The sequence below is a fragment of the Ictidomys tridecemlineatus genome, chromosome 10 (genome assembly GCF_052094955.1).
Source record: "Ictidomys tridecemlineatus isolate mIctTri1 chromosome 10, mIctTri1.hap1, whole genome shotgun sequence".
Lineage (NCBI taxonomy): Eukaryota > Metazoa > Chordata > Mammalia > Rodentia > Sciuridae > Ictidomys > Ictidomys tridecemlineatus.
The window spans coordinates 48,928,035-48,953,503 of NC_135486.1; the positions used below are offsets into that span (position 1 = coordinate 48,928,035).

At 35.6% G+C, this 25,469-nt stretch overlaps 1 protein-coding gene across 14 annotated transcripts in view; it reads left to right on the plus strand.

Moving 5' to 3' along the window:
• Disp1 (dispatched RND transporter family member 1) overlaps positions 1–25,469 on the plus strand; it is a 204,151-nt gene that overhangs the window by 63,507 nt on the left and 115,175 nt on the right. For 10 of the 14 annotated variants that reach the window (XM_078022872.1, XM_078022874.1, XM_013359216.4 and 7 more), the window contains one exon: positions 23,622–23,698. The exons of 1 other annotated variant lie outside the window; for it this stretch is intronic. In XM_078022872.1, the coding sequence (XP_077878998.1) occupies positions 23,622–23,698 (77 nt within the window). Of the gene's footprint in view, positions 1–23,617; positions 23,699–25,469 lie in introns of those variants that run through there. 3 more of the 14 variants (XM_021727156.3, XM_040277030.2, XM_078022881.1) reach the window with 2 other exon arrangements.

Below are 25,469 nucleotides of genomic sequence, written 5' to 3' on the forward strand. Positions count from 1 at the left end.
GAGATGAGAACTGAAGGAGAGTCAAAAGCCTGGATTCTCATTCCTACTCCATGCTGCCAGGTGATTGCCATACTGTAACAGAAAACTGGAGGTTCTTTTCTAGAATTGTTGAGGTACAGTTAAGGACAGGTGAATTCCTATTATGTACTTAGCACTGTTATAGGTATTGGGAGTACATCAGTGATGAAAACTTACCAAAAAAACTCCATTATCATGGAAGATAGACAACAAACGGAAGACCAAATAAAGTGCTTTATATATTATGTTGGTGACAAACAGGGAAAAAGTAGATAGAATAGAGTAAGGGAGAGTGTTCATGCTGAAGGGAGTGTCATAGTTTAAAATGAGTTGACAGAGTAGACTCATTTTTTTAATTTTTAATTTTAAAATTTGTTCTTTTTAGATATACATGACACTCATGTGTATTTTGACATATACACATGGAGTATAATTTATTTTAATTATGATCCCATTCTTGTAAATTTTATGAGATGTGGAGTTTCACTGGTGGTGTATTTATATATGAACACAGGAAAGTTATGTCTGATTTGAGCAGTGACTTGGAAAATAGGGAATAAGCTACAGAGATAGAGATGCGAGTGTGCCAGACAGAGGAATGACTGGTGTAAAGGCCTGGAGAAGGAAATAGGCTCTTGTGGTTGGAGGAGGTGAGATGATGTCAGAGGTAATGAAGGGATTTGAGTGAGTGGTAGAGATCAGGTTGGCCTTTCTGGCCATTTGTAAGGACTTTTACTGCGATTTGAATTGGGTAACCTGATCTAACCAAAAATTTAATGGGTACAAATTGGAATTTGCATACTGACTTTTGGTGTTCTCTATCCTTTTCATAGCACACAGAAGGATACCAGGTTTGTTACTACTGCACCCCTCCATCCCCACCCACCACCCCACAACCAAATATACAAGAGAACAGAGGATCTCTCTCTTAGGGAAATAAAATAGCTAAAGGAAGAAGGAGAAAGAAAGAAAATACAATTAGAGTACACCTAGGCTCTCATTTGACTAATAAGGGATGTTCCAATAAGAGTTTGGAATGAATCAGTGTTCTTCCAGTTACTTACATAATTTAGACTCTATTCTGTGAGGTTGGGGAGCAAGTAGGTTGGTCCTACTCATTATTCAGTGTCTATCACAATATGTGTACACAGTAGATTCTCTGATATGTTGACTGAAATTATAAGATGCAGAGAAAACTAAGCAAATTTAAAAGGCAGCTAATTAGAAGGAAACTTTTTTTTAAGAATGGTAATTCAATTATTCTTAAGTGATTCAGTTGGGAATAATATCTAGATAGTCATAATAATGGAAAACACTAGATATTGATTTAATTGACAACTGTGATGTGACTGTATTGAGAAAAGGGGGAAAAAGAATGCTCTAAGCGAGCTAAATCCAGAGTGCTTTCAGCAAAATGTCAGCATGTGAAGTTTGAGCTATTAAATTTTAAAAAGCAGTTATAAACATATTACCTAGAAATAGCTGAAATAATTGAAAGTGATTGCTGGAAAATAAAGGGGCAGTGAACCATTTCTCCCCTTCTTTATTGGTCATATAGAACTAGTTTTAAACTATGTAGATGAATTATTTTGATAAAAATAAAAAATTCAGATATTAAATGGCGCCAGACAACCTCCTTCTCTATATTAAGCCATACTTGTCACTGGAATATGGCTGTTTTCAAGCCAGGGAACTCTTTAGATAGGCCTTCTCCTTTCTCCTTGTTTCCATTGCCAGCTCACCTGTCTTCTGAATTGCTGTGCTCTTTATTTATTAGTACAGTGAATCAAATCATGGCCAAGTATTTAGGAATATTCTGTTTCTTTGTTCTCTAGTCTATTTTGTGGTGACTTTACATTTTAACTTGGATTTTTTTTTTTCCATGAGACTTTTAAGTTAGTGATGGTTACTTTATTGTAGCTGCAAATATGGAAAACACACTTCATTATAATGAAGGCTTCAGTATTGTTGTAGTTAGTTCTATATTCTAGACTCCAAGTTTCATCAGTTAAGGATTCTTGGTTTTATTCATAATTTATTTAGTAGCCATCACAGTTTATGCATATAGTAGTTTCTTAGGTATTTGATTGATATTAACTTTATTTCTCATTGAGAAGGAGATTATGTAGTGTTTAAGAGTGTGGCTTTTGAGTTAGACAAACTTGGATTTCAATCCCATCTCTACCACTTACTGGCCATGTTACTCAACCTCTTTTGTGAATCCATTTCCTCATCTGTGTAATGGGAATGGGAATTGTTCCTATGTAGTGGGGATTGTTGTGCAGATTAAATGAAATAAACCAGATAAAGTGCTCTACACTTAGTAAATGCGTAAATATCTTCATGGTGTTATTTCTACCTTAGTTTTGAGTGATGTCATTGCCATTGCTAGCCTTTCAAAAATCCATTCTTATTATGAAGAATTTTTCCTGTTCAGAACATGGCGGCGGGCGTGGAGAGATCAAGTCTCTGACCTCTTCAGCTGTGGAGGCATAGGGAGTCGTAAACAGCCTAATTCTGTTTGCTCAGGATCACTAGGCAATGCTGAGCTGACGTGGATCTGGAACGAGCAGTCTGGGCCTCTCAGAACACACACTGAACCTGGATCGGCTGAATTCAAGCTCCCGTTCGCCTGCTTCCCGCAGACAAACAGCTGTGACTCAGCACTAATCCATCCGGCTGAAACAACCGGTCAGCCCTTCTGATCCTACGGAGGTAAATGCCAACCGAGCCTTCATAGGTAGTGGCCACAGGTGTGAAACGGGGCTTGGGAGAGACAGTAAGGACCCACCCGTTGCATTGGTCACCCGGCAAAGGGAAACGAACTGTCGCCATTTGCAAGAGATACCACCATGGCAGACTACTGACGTCATCAGACTGCGGCGGAGAAGATAACTTCATTGAAACCTGCGGCTACAGGTGTGTAATTCGCTAGCCTTCCCTCTCCACACATCGGGGAAACCTTAAGGGCCAATCTCAGCTCTCCTGTAAGGGCCTCTCCCAGCTCTCCCGTGAGCACGGTAGCCAGACCGAGGGAATTAGAGGTGGCGCGGGACCCGCCGGCACGGGACTACCGCTCCCACCAGTGCAGACAGCTGAGGTCTCTTGCACCAGCTACCGGGGGTGTGGCTACTGGAGGGGCAGTAAAATTCGCTGAGGATTCTCAGCCCCAAGCTCTACAAACTTAGGGTCTGAGGGAATGGCAAACTGGAAGAGTGTGCCCAGTCATTCATGACAACAGGGCTCCCGGGAGCAGCAGACCTGGTGTGTACCCAGTACTGTGGTGAGCGGCACCCGTGAGAGGGGCCTGGCTAGAGGAAAAGTGGGGAAGTGACTAGACACAAGAGGACGCCCTAGGCACCCAGGATTGGAAACTCGCCCAGTCTGGGAGGAGGAGCTGCTGCACAGTGATTGGTTTCCGCGTATTGATAGGAGAAACTTGGCCTGGTGGTCACAGCGCCACCTACTGGAAGAGAAGTTAATCAAACTCTAAGACTGCATTTATTAGTTTTTGTTGTTGTTGTTGTTGTTGTTTTTGTTGTTGTTATTGTTGTTGTTGTTGTTGTTGTTTTAATTTTGATTTTGGGTTTTCTTTCAGTTTCATTTTTCTTTCTTGTTTTTTCAATTTTTTTTTTTTTTTACAATTTTTTTTAAAAATTTTTTTTCTTCCAATTTTAATTTTTTTTATTATTTAAAAATTTTTTTTCTTTTTTTATTTCCTATTTTTTTTCTTCTTTTGTCTTTTCATTTCTTTTCAATGATCTTATCCCCCCTTCCTTGAATTCTACCTGCTTACTCTCATTCTCTATAGTGATTTTTTCCATTCCCTTCTAATACCTTTCCTCCCAAGCATCAAATAAATTTGTAGGAGTAAACAGTAACGCAGCAGTCAAACAGAACAAGAAGTAACATGAGCAGCTTCAAAAAGCAAGGAAGAAAAGGAGTACAAACAATGCAGGACAGCCTAAATATTCAGGAGGACCTAGAGTCATCAGAAAAATGGTCATATAAAGAACTCAAGGAACACCTTAGACAGATGGAATGGAACCTTAAAGAGGATACGAGACAGCAAATTCAAGCAGCAAAAGAACACATTGAGAATGTATTACACAAACAGATAAAAGAAGAAGTTAAGCACCTTTATCAGGAGATAGAGATTATAAAAAAGAATCAAAACATAATCTTGGAAATGAAGGAAACTATAAACCAAATTAAAAACTCAATTGAGAGTATCACTAACAGAGTGGAGCAAGTAGAAACCAGAACATCAGATAATGAAGACAAATTATTTCATCTTGAAAAGAGTCTAGCCAACTCAGAAAGGCTGGTAAAAAATCACGAGAAAAACATCCAAGAGTTATGGGATAACATAAAAAAGCCAAACTTACGAGTCATCGGGATAGAAGAAGGTACAGAGATTCAAACCAAGGGAATGAGTAACCTGCTGAATGAAATAATTACAGAAAACTTTCCAGAAATAAAAAAGGAAACAGATATACAAATTGAAGATGCATACAGGACACCGAGCACACAAAATCACAGTAGACCAACGCCAAGACACATTGTTATGAAGATATCCAATATACAGAACAAAGAGAAAATATTAAAAGCTACAAGAGAAAGGAGACAGATTACATTCAGGGGTAAACCAATAAGGTTAACAACGGATTTTTCATCACAGACACTGAAAGCAAGAAGGTCATGGAACAATGTATTTCAAACACTGAAAGACAATGGATGCCAACCAAGAATTCTGTATCCAGCAAAATTAAGCTTCAGGTATGACAACGAAATAAAAATCTTTCATGATAAACAAAAGTTAAAAGAATTTGCAGCCAGAAAACCAGCATTGCAAAGCATTTTGAGCAAAACACTACACGAGGAAGAAATGAAAAACAATAACCAAAACCATCAGAGGGAAGTGCCTCGGTAAAGACAGAGGGTGAGGGGGAAAAATAATCATGGAAAAACAAACTAAATTTTCTTTTAAAAAAAAACGATAAATAATCAAACATGGATGGAAGTACAAACCATATATCAATAGTAACTCTGAATGTTAATGGTTTAAACTCTCCAATAAAGCGACATAGGCTGATATCATGGATTAAAAAAACAAATCCAACAATATGCTGCCTCCAGGAGACACATCTGATTGGAAAAGACATACACAGGCTGAAGGTGAAAGGATGGGAAAAAATATACCATGCACACGGTCCTCGTAAGCAAGCAGGGGTGGCCATCCTCATATCAAATAAAATCGACTTCAAGACTAAGTTAATCAAAAGGGATAAAGAAGGACATTATATACTGTTAAAAGGAACCATTCACCAACAAGACATAACAATTATCAATATTTATGCACCAAATAATGGCGCTGCGACATTCATAAAACAAATTCTCCTCAAGTTCAAGAATCAAATAGACCACAACACAATAATTATGGGTGACTTCAACACACCTCTCTCACCATTGGACAGATCCTCCAAACAAAAGTTGAACAAGGAAACTATAGAACTCAATACCACAATCAATAACCTAGACTTAACTGACATATATAGAATATATCAACCATCATCAAATGGATATACATTTTTCTCAGCAGCACATGGATCCTTCTCAAAAATAGACCATATATTATGCCACAGGGCAACCCTCAGTAAATATAAAGCGGTGGAGATAATACCATGCATTTTATCTGATCATAATGGAATGAAACTGGAAATCAATGATAAAAGAAGGAAGGAAAAATCCTACATCGCATGGAAAATGAACAATATGTTACTGAATGATCAATGGGTTACAGAAGACATAAAGGAGGAAATCAAAAAATTCTTAGAGATAAATGAAAATACAGACACAACATATCGGAATCTATGGGACACAATGAAAGCAGTTTTAAGAGGAAAATTCATTGCCTGGTGGTCATTCCTCAAAAAAAGAAAAAACCAACAAATAAATGAGCTCACACTTCATCTCAAAGCCCTAGAAAAGGAAGAGCAAAACAACAGCAAATGTAGCAGAAGGCAAGAAATAATTAAAATCAGAGCGGAAATTAATGAAATTGAAACAAAAGAAACTATTGAAAAAATTAACAAAACTAAAAGTTGGTTCTTTGAAAAAATAAATAAGATCGACAGACCTTTAGCCATGCTAACAAAGAGAAGAAGAGAGAGAACTCAAATTACTAACATACGGGATGAAAAAGGCAATATCACAACAGATGCTACAGAAATACAGAAGACAATTAGAAATTATTTTGAAAACCTATATTCCAATAAAATAGAAGATAGTGAAGACATCGATAAATTTCTTAAGTCATATGATATGCCCAGACTGAGTCAGGAGGATACACACAATTTGAACAGACCAATATCAATGGATGAAATTGAAGAAGCCATCAAAAGACTACCTACCAAGAAAAGCCCAGGACCGGATGGGTATACAGCAGAGTTTTACAAAACCTTTAAAGAAGAATTAATACCAATACTTTTCAAGTTATTTCAGGAAATAGAAAAAGAGGGAGCTCTTCCAAATTCATTCTATGAGGCCAACATCACCCTGATTCCGAAACCAGACAAAGACTCCTCAAAGAAAGAAAACTACAGACCAATATCTCTAATGAACCTAGATGCAAAAATCCTCAATAAAATTCTGGCGAATCGAATACAAAAACACATCAAAAAAATTGTGCACCATGATCAAGTAGGATTCATCCCTGGTATGCAAGGCTGGTTCAATATACGGAAATCAATAAATGTTATTCACCACATCAATAGACTTAAAGATAAGAACCATATGATCATCTCAATAGACGCAGAGAAAGCATTCGACAAAGTACAGCATCCCTTTATGTTCAAAACACTTGAAAAACTAGGGATAACAGGAACGTACCTTGACATTGTAAAAGCTATCTATGCTAAGCCTCAGGCTAGCATCATTCTGAATGGACAAAAGTTGAAGGCATTCCCTCTAAAATCTGGAACAAGACAGGGATGCCCTCTATCACCACTTCTATTTAATATAGTTCTCGAAACACTGGCCACAGCAATTAGACAGACGAAAGAAATTAAAGGCATAAAAATAGGAAAAGAAGAACTTAAATTATCACTATTTGCAGATGACATGATTCTATACTTAGAAGACCCAAAAGGGTCTACAAAGAAACTACTAGAACTAATAAATGAATTCAGCAAAGTGGCAGGATATAAAATCAACACGCATAAATCAAAGGCATTTCTGTATATCAGCGACAAATCCTCTGAAACGGAAATGAGGAAAACTACCCCATTCACAATATCCTCCAAAAAAATAAAATACTTGGGAATCAACCTAACAAAAGAGGTGAAAGATTTATACAATGAAAACTACAGAACCCTAAAAAGAGAAGTAGAAGAAGATCTTAGAAGATGGAAAAATATACCCTGTTCATGGATAGGCAGAACTAACATTATCAAAATGGCGATATTACCAAAAGTTCTCTATAGGTTTAATGCAATGCCAATCAAAATCCCAATGGCATTTCTTGTAGAAATAGATAAAGCAATCATGAAATTCATATGGAAAAATAAAAGACCCAGAATAGCAAAAGCAATTTTAAGCAGGAAGTGTGAATCAGGCGGTATAGCGATACCAGATTTCAAACTATATTACAGAGCAATAGTGACAAAAACAGCATGGTACTGGTACCAAAACAGGCGAGTGGACCAATGGTATAGAATAGAGGACACAGAGACTAATCCACAAAGTTACAACTATCTTATATTTGATAAAGGGGCTAAAAGCATGCAATGGAGGAAGGATAGCATCTTCAACAAATGGTGTTGGGAAAACTGGAAATCCATATGCAACAAAATGAAACTGAATCCCTTCCTCTCGCCATGCACAAAAGTTAACTCTAAATGGATCAAGGAGCTTGATATCAAATCAGAGACTCTGCGTCTGATAGAAGAAAAAGTTGGCTCCGATCTACATATTGTGGGGTCGGGCTCCAAATTCCTTAATAGAACACCCATAGCACAAGAGTTAATAACAAGAATCAACAAATGGGACTTACTTAAACTAAAAAGTTTTTTCTCAGCAAGAGAAACAATAAGAGAGGTAAATAGGGAGCCTACATCCTGGGAACAAATTTTTACTCCTCACACTTCAGATAGAGCCCTAATATCCAGAGTATACAAAGAACTCAAAAAATTAGACAATAAGATAACAAATAACCCAATCAACAAATGGGCCAAGGATCTGAACAGACACTTCTCAGAGGAGAACATACAATCAATCAACAAGTACATGAAAAAATGCTCACCATCTCTAGCAGTCAGAGAAATGCAAACCAAAACCACCCTAAGATACCATCTCACTCCAGTAAGATTGGCAGCCACTATGAAGTCAAACAACAACAAATGCTGGCGAGGATGTGGAGAAAAGGGTACTCTTGTACATTGCTGGTGGGACTGCAAATTGGTGCGGCCAATTTGGAAAGCAGTTTGGAGATTCCTGGGAAAGCTGGGAATGGAACCACCATTTGACCCTGCTATTGCCCTTCTCGGACTATTCCCTGAAGACCTTAAAAGAGCATGCTACAGGGATGCTGCCATATCGATGTTCATAGCAGCACAATTCACAATAGCTAGACTGTGGAACCAACCCAGATGCCCTTCAATAGATGAATGGATAAAAAAAATGTGGCATCTTTACACAATGGAGTACTATGCAGCAATAAAAAATGACAAAATCATAGAATTTGCAGGGAAATGGATGGCACTAGAGCAGATTATGCTTAGTGAAGCTAGTCAATCCCTAAAAAACAAATACCAAATGTCTTCTTTGATATAATGAGAGCAACCATGAAAAGAGCAAGGAGGAAGAGCAGGAAGAAAAGACTAACATTTAACAGAGTCATGAGATGGGAGGGAAAGGGAGAGAAAAGGGAAATTGCATGGAAATGAAGGGAGACCCTCATTGCTATACAAAATTACATATAAGAGGTTGTGAGGGGAATGGGAAAATAAACAAGGAGAGTAATGAATTACAGTAGATGGGGTAGAGAGAGAAGAAGGGAGGGGAGGGGAGGGGGGATAGTAGGGGATAGGAAAGGTAGCAGAATACAACAATTACTAATTGGGCATTATGTAAAACTGTGGATGTATAACCGATGTGATTCTGCATTTGGGGTAAAATTGGGAGTTCATAACCCACTTCAATCTAATGTATGATAATATGATATGTCAAGAGCTTTGTAATGTTGTGAACAACCAATAAAAAAATAAATAAAAAAAAAAAAAAAAAAAAAAAAAAAAGAATTTTTCCTGTTCATAAGGATTCAACAAGTGTAAATTACTCTTGAGTATATTTCTTTAATTCTATCCTTGTAGTCTATATACCTGGCTTTCTCATGTATTATCTCTCTTTGCTTCCAGTTAACACCTAAAGACTCTCTACTTTACAAATGACTTTCTTATAATCATCTTGCTGTGCTTTCCAATCACCAAATAAATTATTAATTTTACATTAAAAGTAATATTTGGCATTAATAGAGCCAGTAACACTTTTCCCCTGAAATCTCTGGTAATATTATCACACTATAGATAGATCATATTAAAACTCACATAGTTTTAAAGCAAAAATTTTATTTCTAAGAAGACAGAAATATTTGTTTTAAACAGTATTTATTGTAAACTTCCAGTACAATGGGAAAAATGTTTATGTTCTTCACAATACATTTCTTCATGAAGTAATTGGGCTACATTAAAAGAGAATAGTGATAAGATAATTCTTGTAATTTGTGTTTTCTGAAAGGATAAACAACCCTTTCAAAACTGGATTGTCCTCAAAAGTAGGGTTCTGTTTTAGTCAGCTTTGGGTTGCTTTGACTTAAAATTAGGAACAATTAGAGGAGGAAAAGTTTATTTTAGAGGTTTAGTGCATGGCCAGCTGACTCCATAACTCTTGGCTTAAGGTGAGCAGAACATCATGGTGGATGGAAGGATTTGGAGGAAGAAGGCAACTCAGAACATGGCAAATAGGAAGTGGTGGGGGAGGGGGGAGAGAGAGAGAGAGAGAGAGAGAGAGAGAGAGAGAGAGAGAGAGAGAGAGAGAGAGAGAGAGAGAGAGAAAGAGCGAGCCAGCGTGTGAGAGAGCTCTGCTTACTAAGGGATACAATATAAACCCCAAAGGCACTCTCTTAGTGACCTATTTCTTCCAGCTACACCCTGCTTGCCTATAGTTACTGCCCAGTTAATCCAGATCAGTAAATTAATCCACATCAATGAATTAATCCACTGATTAGGTTATACCTATTATCTAATAATTTAGCCTCTGAAAATTCTTGCATTGTGTCACACATGAACTTTTGGGGAGCACCTCCTACGTAAGCCCTAACAAGATCTTTATTCTGCTCATCTCATTGTTCATTATCTGGCATATAGTCAGATTTTAACTATGACTGACTGACTATAGACATGAATGAATTAAATATATTATTGTTTTGTTTGTATCTTTTTATTTTGAAATAATTTCAAACATATAGAAGTTATAAGGGCAAGCAAATTTCATATACTGTTTATCCAGATTTACTAAGCTTTATATACATATGCTTTTCTGAGGCATTTGAGAATAAGTTGTTGACATTGTACTTTACTTCTCTTATCTGGAACAGTTCTTTCTGTAGTCTTTTCTTTTTAGCTTTAACTTTTTTTTTTAAGAACTTAGGTCAGTTTTTTTGAAGAATATCCCTCTATTTGAGTTTTCATAATGTACCCTCTTAATTAGTTTTGCAATTAGGGCAGGAATGCCTATATCAGTTTGTAAAAGTATTAGTGATAGTCCAGTTGGTTAAGTTGTATCCACCAGGTTTTCCTACTGTGAAGTTACTGTTTATCTCTTTGTAATTAATGTGTAATTTGTAGAGAGATACTTTGAAACTGTAAATATCTTTTTCTTCATTAAATTTTCATCCATTAGTTTTGGTGGTCATCATTCCATCCTTTCGTATTTATTAGTTGGCATTCTGCTAGGAGGAAAATATTCCCTTTCTTCTTATTTTTTTTTTCATTTGTTGGTTGTGAACTCATGGATTCATATTTTATTCAATGAGTTATATTCCATTAGTGTCATTAATTATTTTGGTGCTTAAATTATTCCAGATTTAGTCAGTGAGAGTCCCTGTAATCTGCCTCTGTTCTTTTGGTATGTTTTTACCATTATTTGAGAATGTCTTAACATTTTTTGCTGTATCAAGAAGATCTAGGTTCTTTTTGTACTTCTTGGCCCCAGACCTGGATTCAACCTTTTTCAAGTGCCTAATTTCCTTTTAATGGAGAATGGTATTTTAAAACCAAGATCTGAGTGCTTGTAATGTCATTACTAATAATATGTCATTGGTTGTAGACCCTCTCAGATCTCAGATTTTTCAGGGACTAAACTAAGAAATGTGTGTGTGTGTGTGTGTGTGTGTGTGTGTGTGTATAAATAATCTTTGTCTCAATTATAGTTCTGTATTTAAATTCAAGGTTCATATTGATTAGTTCAGTTCTGATCTAGCACTCAAGTAATCGTTCTAGTTTCTGTCCATGTTTATAACTCTCATCTCCCACAGTGAAAAACTTGGCTCTATAGCATTTTTTTTTATCCCTAGCATCTTGTCCAAACTTTGGCAGTAAATGATAAATATATGTGTTTTAAGCATTTGAACGAATGGGTGAGTGAATAAATAGTTATGGTGCTTTGTATTCTCACTGCATGACCAATGCTTGGCATGAGGTAGATATGGAATGACACTTGGTTGAACAAATAGTTTTCTTCTTGCCAGTTTCTTAATTTTCACTTTGAACCACATGAGGTATAAATGCTCTTGTTTTTTCCATTTAAAGCATGAATCTTATAAATTATTCAATTAATATGAACAATTTAGCCTTTTTCCAATAAGAAAAAATCATAAATAAAAGTAAAATTGCTCTATAAGGAAAATAGTTCCTTTGTTTTTACTTAAAAAATCTTGGACATGGGTGGCACTATTGAAAGATTTCAGCATTTCTAATTACAAAAATTGTAGCTTGCAGGGTTTGTCTGGCACATTTTTCACATTTGTCAGCCCTAGTGATGTGAAATATGTTCTTCATCTGAATTCTCTTCCTATGCCTCCTGCTGCCAGACAAAAAGAATTTCCACTTCACTGCTGCTTGTTATTAAGCTGCTATAAATAAGAATGCATGAAGGTAACTTATGAACCAATGACTAGAAAATTCTGATAACTTTAAGCTCATTCCCAAATTACATTATTAACTCTGTGAGTAATCTAGGGGAAAACAGTAGGGTTTCGTTCACCTATTCCCTCAAAGGTTGTAGATTTACAATTTAGGATAGCCATTAATGACAATACCTCTTGGAGTTTTTCTTCAATCTTCAGGAAATGTCTCCTTTTTTTCTCTGATATAATTAAAACTCACACCTCTGTGCTCATAAACTGTTATTTTATTTGTATAAATATGTTTAAAATGACTCTATGCTTTTCTATATTTGCTTTTTCTATTTACCCAAGTATGTTAAATGTAGCATATGCATTTTAATGTCTTGTACAGAATTCATAATGGATAGTTTCTTGTAAACTACAGAAAAATAGCAAAGGGAGTTGCTTTTATATTCAGTAAGGCTTTTCCACAAAATTGAATGGAAATTGATTATTTTTTGTTTCAATAAGTTTTTCTCCAGCATAGCTTCTTTTAACTCTGTATGGAAATACTTATTTTAAGTTTTCATCGCCATGTTTACAAGAGGGAGTGGGTTTTTAAAAAATATGAATAGAAAAATCAAAACATGTAGAGCATTCATCTTAAAAGCCTTCCCTGTTTAAACAGAAATTTAAATGGCAGTTCATATACAGAGTCTTCTTTTCCTAGATTAAATTTGAGGACAAAGCTCTACTTGTAGACATTTAAAGCTAAATTTCAAAAAACATTACTTACAAATGTGTTTTTGTAGGACAAGATGTTGTTGTAATATCATGGATTCCCTGATTCCTATTTTGGTTTATCTCTACAAATAGAATTTTTCCAGCATCAGCCCAGTATTCCTGATTTTACATACACACACCCCTCCACAGGCAGGAGAGAGGGATGTATAATTGGCATATTTCCAAAAATGTCTCCATGCTTTTAGCCAGTTATGGCTTTGTTTTCTCTTTGGATATTCAGTTAGGTGCCCCTGCTGGGTTTTATGACAGTGCAGTAATTTCTTAGAGGAGTACAGGCACCCCAGGAATATGACCCAGATGAGGACTGGTAAAAATTACTAGGGGAAGGGAAATTCCAGTGACTCTAGGTCATTGAGGTTCAGTGTTGACCTTTATGGGTGTTGTCTGATTCTCCTACTTACCCTTTCCCCTTAAAAAAAAAAAAAAAGAAAGATGAATGTAGGAAGGGGCAAGCAGAGAACACTGAGGTACTCTTCCTCCATTTGTTCTTTTGTTTGGAGCGAGTGACATTTTCTTCCCTTCATTCCCTTCATCCTCACCCTCATTCTTTTCTGTGTCTTCCTTTATTTTTGCTCCTTTCTTTTACAGGAAAATTGAGCCGTAGAAACATGACCAGTAGTTGGACTCCTTGGGATAGTTTCACATCTCATTTCTCTTTTCATTCTTTTAAGATGAAGATTAGGCAAATTAAAATGCAGATATGTTTTAATATCACTTATAAACTAAAGGTAGTTATGGATATTAAATAACTCATTGGATTTCCTGTTAGTTTGCAGTTACACAACTTCTTTACCAGTTGAAGTGAAAACTGATATTCTTTTCAGTCTTTAAGAATGCAGCAGAGGCCTGGCGCAGTGGTGCATGCATATTATCCCAGCATCTGGGGAGGCTGAGGCAGGAGAATTACAAGTTCAAAGCCAACCTCATCAAAAGTGAGGTGCTTAGCAACTCAATGAGACCCTGTCTCTAAATAAAATACAAAATAGGGCTGGGGATGTGACTCAGTGGTCTAGTATCCCTGAGTTCAATCATTGGTACCCCTCGCCCCACCCCCACTCCCCACCCCCTCAAAAAAAGAAAAGAGCGCAGCACAATTGATCATTGTAATCCCTGCTATCTGGTGGCTGAGGCAGGAGGATTACAAGTTCTAGGCCAGCCTGGGCAATTTATCAAGACCTCGTCTCAGAATAAAGAAGTAAAAAGTAAAAGATCTGGGAATGTAGCTCAGTGGTAGAGCAACACCCAGGTTTAATTCCTAGTACTTTAGAAAAAAAAGAATGAAATATGTAAAAAAATTATATATGAATCTTTTAAAAAACACATAGTAAAATTTAACTAAATTTAGTCCAGTTACTGGGAGGGTCAATTTGAATTAGAAAACAATCTGAGGTATAGAACCATAGAATTATACATCCTCATAATAGAAGACTAGAGTAGTTTCTTTTTCTCAGTTGTATTCCTAGTACCAAGCACAGGGTCTGTCTGTCATATTGTAGATGCTCAATAAAGATCTGTCAAATGTATTCATAAATCTTTGAAGCTTTTGACTTCTTCATTTTACAGATGAGAAACCTTAATCTAGAATCTGAATGGTTAAAGCAGAAGTAGAGTTCAAATTACTTTGTGGACCATTCATCATTTACTACATTTTTAAAAGAAAATATATTATTTTCAAGATATATAATAATTGGAACTTAGCAGAGCACTTAATAACATGAAATGTTTTTAGACAAATCCCTTCAGTGAATTGACCATTATAGTTGTGATTAATATATTCTTTGTCTCTAAATAGCAATCATAATGTTCCTATGGAGGTAAACAGTTGACTTTCTTGAGTTGTTAAAATATTTTTTTCTTTTATGTTCTTACTGTTAGTTGGTTCATAAACCCTTTGTGCAAATAAAACAAAGGTTCTTTTAGGAACCTTCCCCTCTGTGGGCTGTCATAAAGTCTGCATTTGTTGAACAATACAGTGTCATTGGCTTCAGTGTGAAGAGACTTTAGACATTATGTAGCTCCAGTGATTCATGGTTTAGAAGAGGAAATGGACCTCCCAGCAGTTAAGTAACTTGTAAGTGTCACATCAGTTGTTAGTGGCAAAGATAGAAATAGAGCCTAGGTTTTATGGCTCCCTTTTCAGTGTTTTTTTTTTTTTTTGTAAATAATTGACTTGTTACTGCCATATAAGAGTCAGTGTCTTGGTGCAGATTTTTCTCGAAATGATATATGTTAAATATAGGGCACTGAGGGGCAGCCTTATAAACAAGATTGTTAAAATAAGTTTTTTTTTTGTTTTGTTTTTCCCTGTCTTCTGTATTGCTTAGGCCTTGTGCCTGTTGTAGAGTTAGTGACAAGAGGAGGGAAAGGGGAATCTTACGGTGTCAGAATTGGAGCACACATTCAGAAAAGATTTGAACCTCTATCAAGGGCAATGGCAAAGAGAATGATTATGAAGAGAATAAATTATGGTATGTCCATACTGTGCAATGGTTTTGCAGATAACAAGAATACTGGCTTAGTTCTGTGTCTACTGAGATGAAGCCATAACCATGATAGAAAAGTCAAGTAGCAGAGTACTATATATTATCCCATGAAAATTAAAACCTGTATCCATATGTATACACACACACACACACACACACACACACGTGTTGCATATATGTGTTTATGTATAGCTCTATATGTGTTTATAGATGTTGTTTGTATATATTTGAATGTGCCTGGTTAGCCACATAGATTATCTAACAGAATGAGATTTGTTGCAGAAATTAACTTTTTCTTCATTTACCTCTGTATTATTTAGTTTGTTAAAATAAGCATCTATTACTTTTGTTATTAAAGAGATCTAATATAAGAAAATTAAAACTCACTTCTAGATTTTTATATTTATGACTTGTTTTTGAAAGTGAACATAAAACAGTGATGCTAGTTAATAGAATTTCCAACAGGAGAAAAATACAAGTGATTTGGCTACTGATTCTGCTAATTTTCTTATATATTGAAATTCTTCAGTAATAACATGTATATAAAAAGGATCATCGTGAAGTTAATTTTTAGATGTGCTTTCCCTGAAATGAAAGTTTTAGTATGCACATGTTTTTTTCATCCTATTTTATTTCAAATTTCTTGTACTTAGCAGTGAGCTGGTTAAAGTTAGTATATTCACCAATGAAAGAGGAATATTGTTTCCATGCAAAAACAAGGTTAATAAATTCTCATCTCTTTGATTTAGTTAAGACTTGAACCATTCTTTTGCCTAGAAATGAATTGCTTGAATGTAATTATACTTTTTATTTAAAAGAGAAAAATACACTCTTTGTACCTTGTGAGTTTTCATAAGTTCTAATGTTCTTGAGTAAATGTCTTGTAATTTTCCTAAGTTAGGGATGCCTCTGGTACTTAGAGGTTGTTTGTTTGCTTTAAATCATAGGTACTAATAAAAGAAAAATATTTTTGGATGTAAATATTTACTGGGAACCTGTTAGTCATAGGTTTCACATAGCACTTACAAAGCTGTTCTTCATATAAAATGAAAACTGGGTAATTTAAAAATTGTGAGAAAATACTGGTAATAATTTGAGTATATTTGGAACAGAAAAAAAATATAAATCCTTTTCCTGGTTGAATTATATGTTATAATCAGATCCTTTTGTTATAAGCTTTTTTCTTCCATTACAGTAGCAACAAATTAATATTTCTAGTTTGTAACCAAGAGCTGATCCAAACACTGCATTTTAACAAGGAATTCTTTCATTCTGAACTCAACTTTGAGGAGCTAGTGAAGCTTGTAGAAATTAGGAGGATTTTCTACTGTAAAAGATCCTGATAACTTTAAGATTAGCTGATTCAAGCTTCAAAAGGTCAAAACAAATCATGCACGATGAAACAATTATAAAGAAAAATAAAGGGATTTTATTTTCCTCTTACTCTTTTCTGTGTTTTAAAATGAGATTATGAAAGTTAATCCTTTGTGAAGAATTCTGATCCCTCTTACACCTACTATTATTATAACTCTGAAGGGAAAGTTAAATAATTATCACATCAAGTGGAATTATTATTATTGCTTTAGTTAACTAAGTTTGTGAAGTCAGTAGGAGAGGATAGAAAATTAGAATTCTAGGCTTGTAATGGGATGGGGTTAGTTGGTTATTCAGGTTGATTGAGCGTTTATATTCATGAAGGATCTTAAATTTAGATTTTAAAGCATTATATACCCAACTTTATTTACAGACACTGTTATATGTTTTCTGCATATGTTCTAAAGAAACTAAACTTTAAGAGTTACTATAAATTATTTTAACTCCTCCTTCTCCCCTGTTGCCCCAATCAATATACTGGGAGCTTAAAAAGATTGAAAGTAGCCAGTACCTTTTTTGATCTCTTGGAGGGACAGAGTATTTTAAGTAGAAACTGCATCAGAAAATATTTATTAGATGTCTGTTATGAATTAAAATTAAAAGAGTTCTTGACTCTTGCTATTGTATTTTAGATATGTACATGACTGTAAAGTTTTCCTGGGAGAAAAAAAAATACGCAAAAACAGCTTGGAAAGTTCTGAAAAGCAGAGTTACTAAGGGAATTTGATGTATCAGATGGCAAAACTGAGTATTAACAATATCTACCTGGTGGAGTTGTCATAAAGATTAAAAGATATTATTTATTTCAAGGTCTTAGGATATCAGTGTTTGACATAGAACAAACATTTAATAACATTTTTAATTGCTATTCTTCTCTGGTTTAGACATTCTGTTTATTTCTTGAATATGAGTCATGCATATGGAGGTCTGGCTGCTGTTCATCAGGGTGCTAGAAGAGAAGCTTCTGGAGTATAGGCTAGGGATTTTCTTCAATCTTTAATACACAGGCCAAAATGAAGACTGTGCACCAGTACCTTGGTGAGCAGTTGTGCATCATCTATACACATATCCTTCTTCTCAACAGATATCTACTTAGTGAAATATATGGGAATAATTCTCACCCATGTATAAGGAGATAGGCATCAAAAGGTTTACTGCGTACTGTATGTAATTGGAAATTATAAAAACTAGCTAAATGTGCAATAAATAAGTATAGGTTAATCTTAGTGTCTTTATACTGTGGAACAAAAATTGGCAGTTACAAAGGATGAAGTAGGGCTGTGTATGACCCTTTCTCAAAAACAGTGTTGAGCAAAAAAAAGCTGTGGAATGATAGATGGGATATGATGGTATTTATATAAAGTTAGTGAGGTCCTTTTTCAAAATAAAAAATAAAAAGGGTTGGGGATGTGTCTCAGTGGTTAAGTGCCCTTGGTTCAATCCCTGTTATATAAAAACAACAAAAACAAAACAACTCCCCTCAACCCAACCAGCCAATCAACCAAAAACCAGTATGTACATTGTTTATGGATACAAATCTAATAATAGTATAAGACATGCGTGAGAAGATACATTTTAAATCTGGGGTAGTGGTTACTCCTTGGAAGGAAGAATGAATTAGATTCCAGAATGTTGCATAGGGGTCTGCATTCTACTTGTGATGTTTTGTTTAAAAAAATAAATAATAAAGCCAAATTTTAAGGTGTTTTTCTAAGTTGGGAAGCAGATACATGGGTATTCATTGTATTATTTTGCTTTATCTCTCTTATGTTTGAAATATTGTACACAAATTAAGATAGATATGTGAACATGTTACAATATTAAGTAGAGAGATAAAGTACAGGATCTCTGGAGTCAGAGGGGAATGAGTTTGTCTTGTTCCTGCTTTTTCTTGCCTCTGTGACTTTGGACAAGTTAGTTTCCCTCTCTTACCTAAAATGACTTTTATAGTTCTTGGAATGCAGAAGTATCAAGCACTGAGAATAAAACATCAGCCAATAGGTGTTGTCCTACCCTTACCTAACTTCAGTGAGGGAGATAGATGATTATCTGTAACCTCCCAAGTGTAAATGGTATATGTGATCAGTGTCTTGAGGGCCAAGTGCAAGATAATTTTTTAATAGGGAATTTAAGCTGCTTGGGAAGGTCTTGAAAGGTTTCCCTGAAAACCCTTAAGGATGGGCTTTAAAGGAAAAGAGCGGGGTCTTAGTGAAGAAGGGAGGGTAGAGTGTTTCACCCCAATGAAACAGCATGGAGATGTTGTAGGAAGGAGCATAGCCAATAGAAGGATCTGAGAGGAGGCCAGTGGATTGGATGGAGAGCCTCTGAGGGAGAATGAAGATGCTGGAGAAGGGGGTACGAGCCAGATCCTACAGAATTCTAGACCTGGTGAGGGAGTTTGGGGTAAATGAGCAGTTGGAAACCACTGATTAGTAAGCTAGAGTTCCTTAAAATCAAGGTAAAAAAAGAAATAGTTTAAGGACAGTTGAGATTGTCATGGAGTCCTAGAAAATGATATGGTAAACTGACTTGGAGCAATCAAAGCTGGTATTGATGACTTTTTTTGTTGTTGTTTTTTGTTTTTGTGGTGCTGAATATTGAACTCGGGGCCTTGTGCATGTGAGGCAAGCACTCTACCAACTGAGCCATATTGCCAGCCCATACTGATGACTTTTTAAAAGAAGACAACACTTAAGAAGTACAAGCTGCATCAGTGGTTAGGCACCATTCCTTTTTTTTCATTTGGTATTGGGGATTGAACTCAGATGCACTTGACCACTGAGCCACATTCATCCCCAGCTCTTTTTTTTTTTTTTTTTGGTATTTTATTATTTAGAGACAAGGTCTCACTGAGTTGCTTAGTGCCTCATCATTGCTGAGGCTGGCTGGCTGGCTTTGAACTCGTGATCCTCCTGCCTCAGCCTCCTGAGGTCCTGGAATTATAGCCATGTGCCACTGTGCCTGGCTTTTTAGAAAATTCAACACAATCTTATTGGACACAGAATTAGTTATTTCCATAATTTATTTCAAACAAAATTTATTAAACAGTAACAGTTCCTGTGGGTCAGAAATTTGTACACAGGTGAGCTGGGTCTACTGGCACAGTCAGGGTCTCTCACAACAATTCAATGAAGGTGTTGTTCAGTGCTGCAGCCACCTTAATGTTTAACTAGGGAAAGATCTGCTTTAGAGCTTACTTAGGGTAGCAGAATTGAGTTCCTGCTAGCCTGTTTGGGCTGAGGGACTCAGTCTCTTGATGGTTGTTATTCTGAAGCTGCTCTTAGTTCCTTACTCTCCACAGGTCAGATCACAACAATCTATTTCATCATAGGAAGCAAGTGATTAGAAAGAGAGGGATTTGGGGGATGGATAGGAATCAGTGTTTCAGTCAGCTTGGGCTGCTACAATAAACTACATAAACTGGGAGAGTTAAATAAAAATATTATTCACAGTGCTGTTGGCTAGAAGTCTGAGATCAGTATACTGACATTATTGAGTTCTTGGTGAGGGTCCTTTTCCTGATTTCAGATAGCCATCTTCTTTTTGTATCCACACATGGCAGAGAACAAAGAAAAAAAGGAAGCAAACTCATATCTTTTATAAGGGCACTAATTCCATTCATGAGAGCTGTAGCCTCACAACCTAGCTACCTCCCAATAGACTCACCTCCTCATTCCATCATATTGGAGGTTAGGATTCCAACATATAAATATTAGAAGGGGGCATAAAAATTCAATCCATAACAACCAGAAAGAGGGACGTTACATTCTTGTATAATCTTGTCAAAGCAGTGACCCTTCCTCACTTTTGCTATAAACTGTTTTTAGAAGTAAACCACTATTTCTAGCCTATATTCAAAGGGAGGAATTACATAAGCATATGAATCCAGGAGTGGGAATCACTGGGAGCCATTTATTATAGGGACTAGGTATTGGGCAAAGTTCCTCTTGCCAAAAATGAACACCCAGCTTATTAAGGGAGATATGGATACAAATTGCAGTAATTTGAAAGGTGATGTTGTATTCAAGTGCATTGATTAGGAAGATGCTTGGCTGCAAGTTACAGCAAACGTAATCATTATAGTTTAAACCCATAGGATTTTAGTTTTCTCATATACTATGAAATCTAGAGGTAAGCTATTACTGCTGTTAGTTCAGTGACCCTTGGCAGGAGGATCAGGATCATTATATTCCTCTCAGTTAATTAAGTTAATTAAATTAAACTTGTGCTTTCACCCCTCATGGCTCCATGATGACTACTGTACCTCCAGACAATTAAAGACAAAAGAAAAGGATATGGAATCATTATTTTTAAACCAGTGATGCATCCCCTAAAGTTGGATAGGGGTTTAATCTTCCTAAGATTAAGAGATACTACTTACCTGTTGAATAAGTTGGGTTCTATTGCCAAAGAAAAAGAAAGATTGTTGGCGAGTCCTGGATGTCTTAGGAGCTGTGACAAGCAGAATAGCTGTCGAAGGTATTGACATCCAAATCCCCAGAACCAGTGAATATGCTACCTTATGTGGCAAAAGAGTCTTTGGAGCTGTCATTAAGTTAAGGATCTGGGGAGATTGTTCTGTATTATCAAGGTGGGCCCAGTATAAAAACAAAGGTCCTATTAAATGAAAGAGGGAGGTGGGACAAGCAGAGTCAAGGAAGGAGATGTGGAAAAGGGCACAAATTCCATTCATGAGAGCTCCAGCCTGGGGTTGATGGAGTTGCTGCCTTTGAAGAAAAAAGGGACCCTGAGCCATGGAATGCAGGAAGTCTACAGAACCTGGAGCAGTTGAGGACACAGATCCTTCCCTGGGGCCTCCAGAGGGCATACAACGTGCCAACACCCTGATTTTAGTCAGTGATACATATGCTGAATTTTTCCTCTTCAGAAATATAAGATAATAAGTTGTTTTAAGCCAATAAGTTTGTGGGAGTTTGTTATAGTAACGATGGAAAACTAATACAAGCTGGAAAAATAGAACTCCAATGTGGCTTCTTTCTCTTCTCTATAGACATCCTGATTTTACTTTCACTGGAGCATTAGCACAACCCTCTCACTAGATCACCATGTCTTTGAGGGGAAAAAATGGTCTTCTTTTAATATTTAAATTAAATTGAAATTTAACAATTATATACAAACATAAAAATTATGCATATTAATGGAGGGCCATGTGATGTTTTGATACATGTATACACTATGTAATGTTCAAATTAGGTTAAATATATCTATTCCCTGAAACACCCATTACTTCTTTATGGTGATAACTTTTTAATTTTTATTAAAGCATGTAATTATACATAGTATTTGGGTTCATTTTGACAAACTCAAACATGCAAGGAATTTGATTTCAATTCCCATCCTGCCCTCTTCTTACTTCCCCTATTCTCCTCCTCTACTGATTTTCCCTTTATTCCTTTATTTATTTTGATTCTACATATACATAATGAAGGTACCATTTCTTTTGCCAATAACTGCTCAAATGCCCATGGATATCTTCTTTAAATATAATGAGATCCTACTGTAAAACAGATTCTATTTATAACTTTCACATAAAGTTAAAGTCTAAAATAAATATAACAAACCACTAACAAGGAGTTGAATAGTAATTTAAGTAGATTCCTGTATGTACAACCACCGTCACTAAGATGACCAATGATATTCCTACTCTCCCCATACAAGTGCTTGATAATCAACATTAGTGTTTTCCATTCTTTAATAGATTAATGAATGTTCAGAGTTTACCATGTCCAGGGCTTCATACTCAGTGTTCTCTGGTGATGATCAGTACCATTTCTCTTAGTAGTTGGAGTTTTTGTGTGGTACTTCTCACTGTGTATAACTCCTTTCTCTCTTCACCCTTCAGTGGAGCTGTACCCCTTGGTTTCTGAGGCATTTCACACTCTCCTCTAGGAATAAAGGAGCAACTTCTAAACAGAAGTTTAGAGAGAATGAGAGAATGTGGACTGGGCTTTAAAAATAATTAAAAGAAAAAAAAAGAAAAAAACCCAACTCCTCTCTGATTAGATTTAGGGAATGTTAAGGAACTAATTGATTATTCTGAAAATTGGCAAATAAAAGTAAACTACTTAAAATATAGACAAAAATGAGGAAATAAAAACATTTTTTAAATGGCTTCATAAAGTTCTATTAAATGATGGACCTTTGTTTATACAACCAGTTCCCTATGGATGGATACTTTGCTTCTATTTCCTCTTTTTTAAAAATATTTATTTTTTAGTTGTAGATGGACACAACACAATGCCTTTATTTTTTATGTGGTGCTAAGGATCAAACCCGGGTCCCGCCCGTGCTAGGCGAGCACTCTACCGCTGAGCCACAATCCCAGCCCCTCCTCTTTTTTTACTAAAGAAAAAATCTGTAACAAATATTTTTATATATGCTGTTTTGATGAATGTTTAGGTTTAGTCTTAGAATAAAGTCCTGTGGCAGTGGGATTGTGGATTAAAGGATTTTGAAGGTATATTTAAAAGAATACTAATAGATTACTGGTTGTCCTCTATAAAGGCTGCACCAGTTTACTTTCTCTATGTCATAGGGTAACTGTACATTTTCCCACACCTCTGTCAGCATCAGGTATCAGTTAACTTAAATTGATTAATAAAAGGTCCATTCTAGTGTTTTGATTTGAATGCACCTTCATTATATGTAAGTTAATTTGAACTCATAATTAGTTTTGCAAGTTGTTTCTTTTTATTTTTTGGCCAATGCTTTTTTTTTTTTTTTATTTCTAACCAGTAGTCCTTTGGTTTAATACTTAGGTTGATTCCCAGCTGCTCAGCTGCTTCCCTTATGCACACAGACATCTGGCTTTGGAAGGAGGCAGTGGGTGTGAAAGGTAAGGGTTGATCAACTCTAATGTTTGGATAAAGCATTTTTGTAAACATAAACTATTATAGAAACGGAAGTATAACATGCTGTATGTTGTTTAAATTTACTCTGAGAACAAAACCTTCAGATGTTCTTATTAATTTTGAAAAAGAACTTTAGGGAAAGGTCTGTAATCTTACAAATTAATTTGAGGAAAACTGAGGTCTACCCATTAATATTAATAGTGTAAGTTTATGTGTAAAGAGATTAAGTGTAAATACTGTTTGGGAGGGTGGTATAAAGCCAGCACTTTAATTAATGTATGTTTATTTAGTAGCTTCCTCCCCACCTACTTTTGAGTAGAGTTTGCATTGTAATAAATTAGGGGTCTAGCAGCTTTTCTGTGTACTGAAACTGGCCTTCTCAGGGAAGCAGTTTTGAAGACTATTAGATTTTAAATCATACTTGTTAGTAAAACATTTGCTTTAAAAACAGTTATTTAATATCTTAAGTAACAGTTCATCCACTGGCAGTAAGATGCCTGGCTTAGCTGTTTAAGGCCAGTGAAATATTTTTACTTTTTCATGTTTGTTGCCACATAAATGTTGAGTTGCTTGAAACCCAAACAAGCACATTTGATGTCTGTTTTTCACACTTGAATGTGTTTAACATTGGCTGTTACAAATTGAGGAATGCTGTAATGTGAAAGAGATGATAAAGGTGAGATGGGTGATGTAAGTTCTGTTTGTTTTTTTAGTGACCTCATGAATGACTGGTAAACTTTGTAAATTATATAAAGAATTCATATATTGTAGAATTTTCAATTTGAATTAAATATAGTTGTTTACATCTATCTTTGTGAATGATGAAGAATATATTCAAATGTAAAATTTTCTTTTTGATATGGATTCGATGTTGCTCAGACTGGCATCCAATTCCTGGGCTCAAGTAATCCAACCTCAGTCTCCAGAGAGGCTGGACCCACTATGCATGGCTAAAATAAAATTTTTAAGACACGTTAAACTTAAAGGCAAAGATGAAAAGCCAGCTAGTAATAATTAGTTTCATGAAAAAAAATGAATCTGTAAGAAAAAGACCAAAGTCTTTTTTAAAAAAATATTTTTAGCCAAACATGGTGGTGCAAGCCTATAGTCCTGCAGCTCAGGAGGCTGAGACAGGAGGATTGCAAATTCAAAGCCAACCTCAACAACAACGAGGTGCTAAGTAACTCAGTGAAACCCTGTCTCTGAATAAAATACAAAATAGGGCTGAGTTTGTGGCTCAGTGATTGAGTGCCCCTGAGTTTAATCCCTGGTACCAAAAAAAAAAGTGTGTATATATATTTATAGATAGAATATCTTTATTTTATTTATTTTATGTGGTGCAGATGATCAAACCCAGTGCCTCACATGTGCTAGGCAAGCACTCTACCACTGAGCTATAACCCCAGTCCCAAGACCAAAGTCATAATAAACAAAAATTCAATTAAGAGAAGAGAACATACACATTACTAGTACATATAAAAATGATTTAATTTCCCTAATAACAAAAGAAACATAAGTTTAAAATAAGATACTGTTTTTAAATTAAAATATATTTAACAAAAAATATGTAACAGTGTGTTTGTTGACATGCACTTTCATACATTGGTATGGAATATAGATGAGTATAACATTCAAGAAAGCAATTTTGTAATATGTGTCAATATTCCACTTTTAAGAATGTCTTAAGGAAATAATAACATGCCAAAACAGTCATGCATAAAGTTATTATCCTTTATGGTAGTTCATGATTGAGGT